The sequence below is a fragment of the Gobio gobio genome (assembly GCF_949357685.1).
Source record: "Gobio gobio genome assembly, chromosome: 1".
Classification (NCBI taxonomy): domain Eukaryota; kingdom Metazoa; phylum Chordata; class Actinopteri; order Cypriniformes; family Gobionidae; genus Gobio; species Gobio gobio.
In genome coordinates, this window is record NC_137097.1 from 71,493,700 (window position 1) to 71,502,730 (window position 9,031).

The 9,031-nt window shown below is 36.8% G+C and overlaps 1 protein-coding gene across 2 annotated transcripts in view; it reads left to right on the forward strand.

Annotated features, from left to right (window-relative positions):
- Positions 1-7,925, forward strand: part of elac2 (elaC ribonuclease Z 2) — a 41,483-nt gene extending 33,558 nt beyond the window's left edge. The window contains exons 22-24 of one of the 2 annotated variants that reach the window (XM_079813662.1): positions 438-516; positions 2,975-3,119; positions 6,123-7,924. In XM_079813662.1, coding sequence (XP_079669788.1) covers positions 438-516; positions 2,975-3,119; positions 6,123-6,365 — 467 coding nt within the window. In that variant the 3' untranslated portion in view covers positions 6,366-7,924. Of the gene's footprint in view, positions 1-437; positions 517-2,974; positions 3,120-6,122 lie in introns of both variants that reach the window. The other variant, XM_079813661.1, reaches the window with a different exon arrangement.
- Positions 7,926-9,031: the final 1,106 nt, after the last annotated feature.

Sequence of the window (9,031 nt, forward strand, 5' to 3'; positions counted from 1 at the left end):
CGGGCCGTCAGTCCAGTTGTAGAGAGTCTGTAATTGCGTCTGAATCTCTATAGTAGCTCAGGGATCGATACGAATGACGCCTGCGTTTAAATGCTGCTTCCTGTCTTTATCAGCTATGTAATCGATCACTTCAGCGCTGTTCTCCGAGTCACAGAAACCTCTTTAATGGCTCCTGAGGGAGTCCGTTGGTGATGGAGGGTATTCAAGCTTCCCCTCCTGAGCGCTGGAGATGGTTCGGTCCGCTCGTCTCATTAGGAAAGGCCTTTGTTGTCTCCGCGCTTGTTTGGCCGCTGGAGTTCTCTTGATTGATTTCTAAAGGGAAAAATGGAGTATGTGTTGGTGTGTGAAAGAGGGAACAGCATGTCAGCTGTAATTTATCTGTGTGTGTGTGTGTGTGTGGCGGAGAGAGTTTGATTCATCTCTCGGTTTGTTCTCAGGCAAGAATGCCACACTTTTGATTCATGAAGCCACGCTGGAGGATGGGATGGAAGAAGAGGCGCTAGAGAAGAGACACAGGTACATGAACACGGGTTCAATGACACATCCAGATGCTGAAGAAATTCGGCGCTACAAGGTCATATCAAATGTTTTTTTGTTAAGTCTTTAGCTTAGCGTTTTTCACAACCAATTCCAACACAAGTTTTACAGGTACAGCAGCAAAAAACAGCCTCTTTAGTTCCATGTAAACGCCTAGTCTTTCTATATTTAGGGGTATTTTATGTCAGCCAAATTTTTTTTTTTGATCAATAAACTAGGTGGTTGAATAATATATGCCCTTAATGTGCTAAATTAATTATTTGACAAGCTTAAGCTCTAATGACTTTTTAAATATGTTAATGAAAATTTAACATTTGATTCATTATTTTGTCAACTGTGTTACGGACAAATGCTGTGTCATAAATCCACAGTATGCTGAATTTAGTATTATTCACCATCCTTACCCAAGATTTCCATCTCCAGAGATATCCCTATCTATTTTTCTGACAGTTTAGTTCACATTTAAAATATTTATGACATAAAAAACCACACATAACACAGTTTACAGGAGTAAAACCGTTGATACCGTTAGAAGGAAAAGAGAAAACTCTGTTTAAAAGGATAACTTTCTTTTTATTCAATAAATGTACATGCAATGAATTGCATTTCAATTGAATTTTCAACCATGTGAATCCTTGTTACAGTTGACAGGTAACACAGTTGACATTTCGGCCATTTAAGGGTCTTGTGCAAACTGCTGGCCTTGATTAACTTATGTTTTTATATTCTTTCTCTACACATTTATGAATATAACACGTGACGCAAGTTCACCAGAACATGTTGATAACACAGTTGACGGTCAATTAATCTACTCTAAATGCAGACAATAATATAGATCATATAGTGAAGAGGAGAAGTTATGACTTAACACACTGTCATCAAATTTCCCTCCAAAAAGGAATGGCATCACGTGATGTTGGACATGTGACTTTGGAACAAACCATTGCTGATTTATAGGGGGTTTTATAGGGAGTAACACAGTTGACACTGATTTCTCGGATTTAATGTCACTTCACCACGTGACAGCAGCAAGCAGGCTCCTGATTGGTTAACGCGGTGCCAATTGATGCCAAAGTTCACATTTTTCAACTCGGGAATTCGTCAGACGCGAATTCGCTTCAAATGCGTGAATGCACAAAAGCACCACTCACGTGTAACACGCGTATCGTGCAAGGCGTTCAATTCGAATGAGGCAGAATCGCGTATATATCGCACTGCATGACCTCCAGACGCGCGTCAACGCGCCTTTCCATTGACTTAACATTGAAAGCAATCGCTCCTGACGCTCTATTCGCGTTTGGTGTGAACGCTTAACGCTTTAGGAGTTATGAGCGATTTCATACTTTTCACTGCTGTAGCGTCCCCTTGGTGACGTTGTAGTTGGTGTAAATACTTCCATCCCTCGAAGTTTCAAGTCTCTACAACTTAAGGTTTGGTCTGCCCAATCAGTTTTAATGGGGAGAATGCTGATGCTTGGAAATTAATTACAACAGGGTTTCAGCACTATGTACTAAGTACATTTAAACAATATATTCACATAGAAAACGAATGTTATAGTTTTTACTGTATTTTTTATCAAATAGATTCAGCCTTTCTGAGCAAAAGAGTCTTCTTTTCAAAAACATTTAAAAATTTAACTTTTGATTGAGTAATGACGGTTTTGCCTTTTCATTTTGGCTCAATTTCCGTCAACATTGTTTCAATGTAATGAATGCATTTCAACTTACTTTACATAAATATTGCCAGTGTTAATCAGCAGCTCTTATCAAACAGTTCGACATTTGCCTTAAGTGAAGAGGTTGCATTGGACATGTGCAAACTAACAAAACAGGCTAGAAGATAAACCCTCGTTTGATTTGAGAGCTAAAAAAAACACTCAGTCGCAGGCAGAAGGAGAAAATCTTCTGAAATGAAAGTGGTCTGCTTTCCCAGAGGATAATGCGTTCCCTGATGGAGGACTCATTTAAAGCGGGTCTCTCTTAAAGTTCTGGGATTCTCCTCTTAGATGAGCATTGATTGGGTTCCTGGTCGTTTGCTGGAGTTCTGGAGCGCCGGGTCTCTGGATGAACTGCTCCGTGTGTCACGCCTGGGGCCTTTTCCAATTGAAGAGCTGAATAACTCGGAGAACTTCTGAGTGGAATTGATTGGAGATTTTGTGGGGGATTCATTTGGGTTTCAGTGAGGAATTGATTGCCTGAGAGTGTCGTCCAAGTCAGTGAAGCTTCGGTTTAGCTTTATCCGCTGAAATGCACAAATTTACAGATTTGAGTTTCAAGCTTTGTAGAAAACAGACATGAGAATTGGGTGAGGAAAACCGAGTAGTTAGGGTCCATGCAGACTTTCTAATGCCATTTACTGTGTATATAGAAGTTGAGACCCGCTTCCGAAGGAGTTGCATGATTGTGTCAGCGATCGTTGAATCTGAATCTCTTTCCAGCACCACGTCTCAGGCTATTGGCATTGGGGTGAAGATGAACGCTGAATTCATCGTGTTGAATCACTTCAGTCAGCGCTACGCTAAGATCCCTCTCTTCAACGACGACTTCAACAGCAAAGTGGGCATCTCGTTTGACCACATGAGGGTGAGGAGACACATACTCTCAAATCACTACCAACTCATTCTTCTTAACTAAAGTCCATCCTTCCTTCATTTTGTTCTTACTTCCTTAGCTACTTGTATTCTTCCATGCTTCCTTATATCCTTCCGTCCTTAGTTATGCGTCCTTCTTGCATTACTTGCATCATCATTCCTTCCTTAGTTATTTTCCTCCTTACTTTTCTTAGTTACTTCCTCTATTACTAACATCATCATTCCTTCCTTAGTTATTTTTCTCCTTACTTTTCTTAGTTAATTCCTGCATTACTTACATTATCATTCATTCCTTAGTTATTTTCATCCTTACTTCCTTTCTTAGTTACTTCCTGCATTACTTACATCATCATTCCTTCTTTACTTTCTTAGTTATTTCCCTCCTTACTTCCTTAGTTGTTTTCCTCCTTACTTCCTTTCTTAGTTACTTCCTGCATTACTTACATTATCATTCCTTCCTTAGTTATTTTCCTCCTTACTTCCTTTCTTAGTTACTTCCTGTATTACTTACATCATCATTCCTTCTTTACTTTCTTAGTTATTTCCCTCCTTACTTCCTTTCTTAGTTACTTCCTGCATTACTTACATTATCATTCATGCCTTAGTTATTTTTCTCCTTAATTCCTTTCCTAGTTACTTCCTGCATTACTTGCATCATCATTCCTCCTTTACTTTCTTAGTTATTTCCCTCCTTACTTCCTTAGTTGTTTTCCTCCTTACTTCCTTTCTTAGTTACTTCCTGCATTACTTACATTGTCATTCCTTCCTTATTTATTTTCCTCCTTACATCCTTTCTTAGTTACTTCCTGCATTACTTACATTATCATTCCTTCCTTAGTTATTTTCCTCCTTACTTCCTTTCTTAGTTACTTCCTGCATTACTTGCATCATCATTTCTTCTTTACTTTCTTAGTTATTTCCCTCCTTTCTTCCTTAGTTGTTTTCCTCCTTATTTCCTTTCTTAGTTACTTCCTGTATTACTTGCATCATTCCTTCTTTAGTTATTTTCCTCCTTATTTCCTTTCTTAGTTACTTCCTGCATTACTTACATCATCATTCCTTCTTTACTTCCCTTAGTTATTTTCCTCCTTACTTCCTTTCTTAGTTACTTCCTGCATTACTTATATTATCGTTCCTTCCTTATTTTCTTATTTTCCTCCTTACTTCCTGCATTGCTTACATCATCATTCCTTCCTTAGTTATTTTCCTCCTTAATCTTCTTAGTTTCTTCCTCCATTACTTGCATCATTCCTTCCTTAGTTATTTTCCTCCTTACTTCCTTTCTTAGTTACTTCCTGCATTACTTACATCATCATTTCTTCTTTACTTTCTTAGTTATTTCCCTCCTTTCTTCCTTAGTTGTTTTCCTCCTTATTTCCTTTCTTAGTTACTTCCTGCATTACTTACATCATCATTTCTTCTTTACTTTCTTAGTTATTTCCCTCCTTTCTTCCTTAGTTGTTTTCCTCCTTATTTCCTTTCTTAGTTACTTCCTGTATTACTTGCATCATTCCTTCTTTAGTTATTTTCCTCCTTATTTCCTTTCTTAGTTACTTCCTGCATTACTTACATCATCATTCCTTCTTTACTTCCCTTAGTTATTTTCCTCCTTACTTCCTTTCTTAGTTACTTCCTGCATTACTTATATTATCGTTCCTTCCTTATTTTCTTATTTTCCTCCTTACTTCCTGCATTGCTTACATCATCATTCCTTCCTTAGTTATTTTCCTCCTTAATCTTCTTAGTTTCTTCCTCCATTACTTGCATCATTCCTTCCTTAGTTATTTTCCTCCTTACTTCCTTTCTTAGTTACTTCCTGCATTACTTACATCATCATTTCTTCTTTACTTTCTTAGTTATTTCCCTCCTTTCTTCCTTAGTTGTTTTCCTCCTTATTTCCTTTCTTAGTTACTTCCTGCATTACTTACATCATCATTTCTTCTTTACTTTCTTAGTTATTTCCCTCCTTTCTTCCTTAGTTGTTTTCCTCCTTATTTCCTTTCTTAGTTACTTCCTGCATTACTTACATTATCATTCCTTCCTTAGTTATTTTCCTCCTTACTTCCTTTCTTAGTTACTTCCTGCATTACTTACATCATCATTTCTTCTTTACTTTCTTAGTTATTTCCCTCCTTTCTTCCTTAGTTGTTTTCCTCCTTATTTCCTTTCTTAGTTACTTCCTGTATTACTTGCATCATTCCTTCCTTAGTTATTTTCCTCCTTATTTCCTTTCTTAGTTACTTCCTGCATTACTTACATCATCATTCCTTCTTTACTTCCCTTAGTTATTTTCCTCCTTACTTCCTTTCTTAGTTACCTCCTGCATTACTTACATTATCGTTCCTTCCTTATTTTCCTATTTTCCTCCTTACTCTTCTTAGTTACTTCCTCCATTACTTACATCATTCCTTCTTTACTTTCTTAGTTATTTTCCTCCTTACTCTTCTTAGTTAATTCCTCCATTACTTGCATCATTCCTTCTTTACTTTCTTAGTTATTTCCCCTCCTTACATCCTTTCTTAGTTACTTCCAGCATTACTTACATCATCACTTACATCATCATTCCTTCCTTACTTCCATAATAGTTTTCTTCTTTACTTCTACCTCTTCCTTAGTTATTCCCTTATTTATGTACGTCTTTGCTTACATCTTTAATTTCTTACTTTGTTACTTCATTCATTCATTCCTTAATTTCTTAGTAATTTCCCTCCTTACTTGCATCCTTCGTTTCTCAGTTACTTCCTTATATTACATACAGTATATCCTCCCTTGGTCTTCCTTTTTTATTTCCTTCCTTCTTTCTTATTTCCTTTCTTTACAATATTCCTTGCTTGCATCATACCTTCCTTAGTTTTACGTCCTATCATCATCTTTATTCTTCCTCCTTTTCTACCTCACAGTTTTTAGTTGAGAAATGCTTCACAAACAAAATTGAATTTCTATTCCACCTTGAATCAAATGGAAGGTTTGATGTGTTGTTTTCTTGTGCTCACAGATTCGATTTGGAGATTTCCAGATGCTTCCGCGGCTCATTCGGCCTCTGAAGGCATTGTTTGCTGAGGAGATTGAAGAGATGGAGGAGAGGAGAGAAAGGAGAGAGATGAAGAAGAGCATCGAGCCTCCGTCTAACGGAGAGTCCGGAACGAGCCGCCAACTCGAAGAGACGAGCAGAGGTGCCAAGAGAGAGCAAGATGACCTCAACCAAGAAGCAGCTGTCAAACGACTTAAGGCAAACTGATGGGCAACCAATCAGGGTGAGGGTTAGATCAGCCCAACCTAACAGAATGCAGGCTGGGGAAAAACTGAACCAGTGGGCTATGAACTTAAAAAATATATATCATAAAATCCATGTTGGATAGAAGTCCAACTGGGTGAGATTAAAGCAGCTGGAGATTAATCCGAGTTACTCTGAAATGCAGTGTATTGGTTTCTGGCTGGGATCAGAACTGAAATCTGTCCCGCTGCTATTGATTCTGCTTCAGGTTTGACCATGGGTGCTGGTGGGGAAGTACACTACCATAGATTTTTAGGAATGTATGCCATTTTAAAATATCTGCCTTCCAGCCTCTTTAAACCTGAAACAGAAACATTTCAGCACTGGAGAAAGACATTTACGTTTGTTGTTTTATATATATATATAGTGATGGAGTTATGGAGAATTTCACTTCAGTTTGAATCAGGCAGGTTTTTTGCGAGTAATCTGAGTGCAGTGGCATGTGAAAAAAAAGCACTTGTACATTTTCTGTATGTAATTTAATTTTATGCCCATGAAATGGCTGATCAGCTTAGGCTTTTCTAATTATTTTAGGGAAATAAACATATAAACCTGGAAACTATTGGTCATTAGTATATATATATATATTGTATGTACCCCCTTCCCCTTTATTTTATTAGTGCAAACACCAACATTTTCTTTAGAAGATTTAAAAAAAAATACTGTGTTACTTGAATTGTGTGTTACAGATTTTTTAGGGTGATTTATAAAATATGAATTTCATTATAGCTATAAAATATAATTTTTGACATGCATATAGTTGTTTTTGCATAAATGCCACTTTCATTGTTTCCAGCTACAGATTTTGAAGTGTGTATTAAACATGATACAACTGATGTTTTAAGTTGAAAATAGAGCTGAGAGCTGAATGATGAGGTTAAATGTGTTGGTAGAAAATTCATATAAAATGGATGAAAGGACCATCAGTAGAGATCTACTTTCACAACTCAAGTGGTGTTAGTCAATATGAAAGAGTTTTTGCCTTTTTTTTCAATGATGTAACATATTTCAGTGTGAAAAGGAAAAAAGTGACACATAAAATCTATTTATTGTGAATTGATTGGATGATGAAAAGTGTCAGGTGGTTAAAATGAGAGGGCTTGGAGACATCAGATGAAAAGTCATTTCAGAGATGGAGCAAGTTGATTGCTGAATTATTCATATTCACAATAAGACTAGGAATGTGTATTAAATTTGACATTAAATAATAACAAACCCCACTGGGACAGATGCAGGACTATGCACTTATTTAATTGTAGTTGAAGACAAAGACTGCATCATTTTTTTTCCCCCAGATGGGAACTGATGAAGTTGTCACTACTAAAGTGGATGGTGCAGTCAACTAACAAAGCTTATGATTTAATGTCACGTCTCTGGGTTTGATGGTTACTCTGTCATTAAGTGCTTCCCAATGGGAAAACATATTTGCTTTGCCGTTTATGCACATGTCGGGCACTATCTGACATCTAATCAAATTTCTCCTCTGAAAAATAAACTGAAGTGATGTAGCTCAAAGACGTGGGAAAATAAGCAATGTCTGTTGCATCTGTCTGATACTGGTATCAATTTATTACACAAAGCCCGAATGTTTCTGATCTTGTCGACAGCGCTGTGCCCCGGTGTTCACTAGGTTTTGATCTAATATTCATCATAACAGTTCAAATGAAGTTTGGTTTGTTATGAATTCAATTACAGTGGGAATTATCTACATATAACAAGATTCGTCATAGGCTTTCTTTCATTCAATGAAAAACAAAACAATGAAATGAACATTTATTTTGAAGATGTGGATTTTGGATATCCTCATGTTGGAGTCGACTCTGGAAAAACATACAGAATTCATCAAATGTTTTAAGGTGTTTTTGTTTTATAAAACGTGAATTCTGAAAGAAATGTCCTGGATTCAAGCAGTTATGTCTACAGTAGGGCCGTATAGACTATCATCGATTACCACAGAATATGATTATGTTACAGTAATGCACTATTAATCTATGGGACAATGGCGGTGATGTTAAAGCAGAAACACAGCCTTTTTTTTGGTTAAAGCTCTTATTTTGTACAGAAAAGACAGTAATTGACGAAATTCTTTTAACTGTGGGTCTACTTTAGTAGGCGGACGAAATTATACTGACGTAGCGTCTCTTTCTGGTATCCTTGCATATACACAACATTTATTTGTGTATTTATTTATTTATTTATTTTACGTCCTCTTGACTGTTTATAATGTAAAAAAGTAGAAAGTAGCTGATTTAATCCCACTCTCATATATTAAAATCGTTTATTCCAGTACAAAGCCTTGATCTTTCGTTGTAAAGGCGCGTCCACACACCAACCGACGATAATGGTAAGCGTTTTTAAATCTAGATTAGAAATTTGATTCGCGGTCAAAGTCTTTCATCGTTTTCCTGCTGAAAAAAAATCCATATGATATGAAGAAGATTCCATATCTTTCTTCTGTCGTTGTGGTGTGGACTCTGATAGTCTCTTATAGTTAAGGCTTAGGCAATATTTAGTTCTTGGTGAACAGGCCATAAAACGTGTCCTCATCACCTTGCAGGTTTGTAGTTATTTTTCTTATTCAAAACTCCGTTCACCACTTGTTTAATTCACAGATATTTGCACAATGTTGT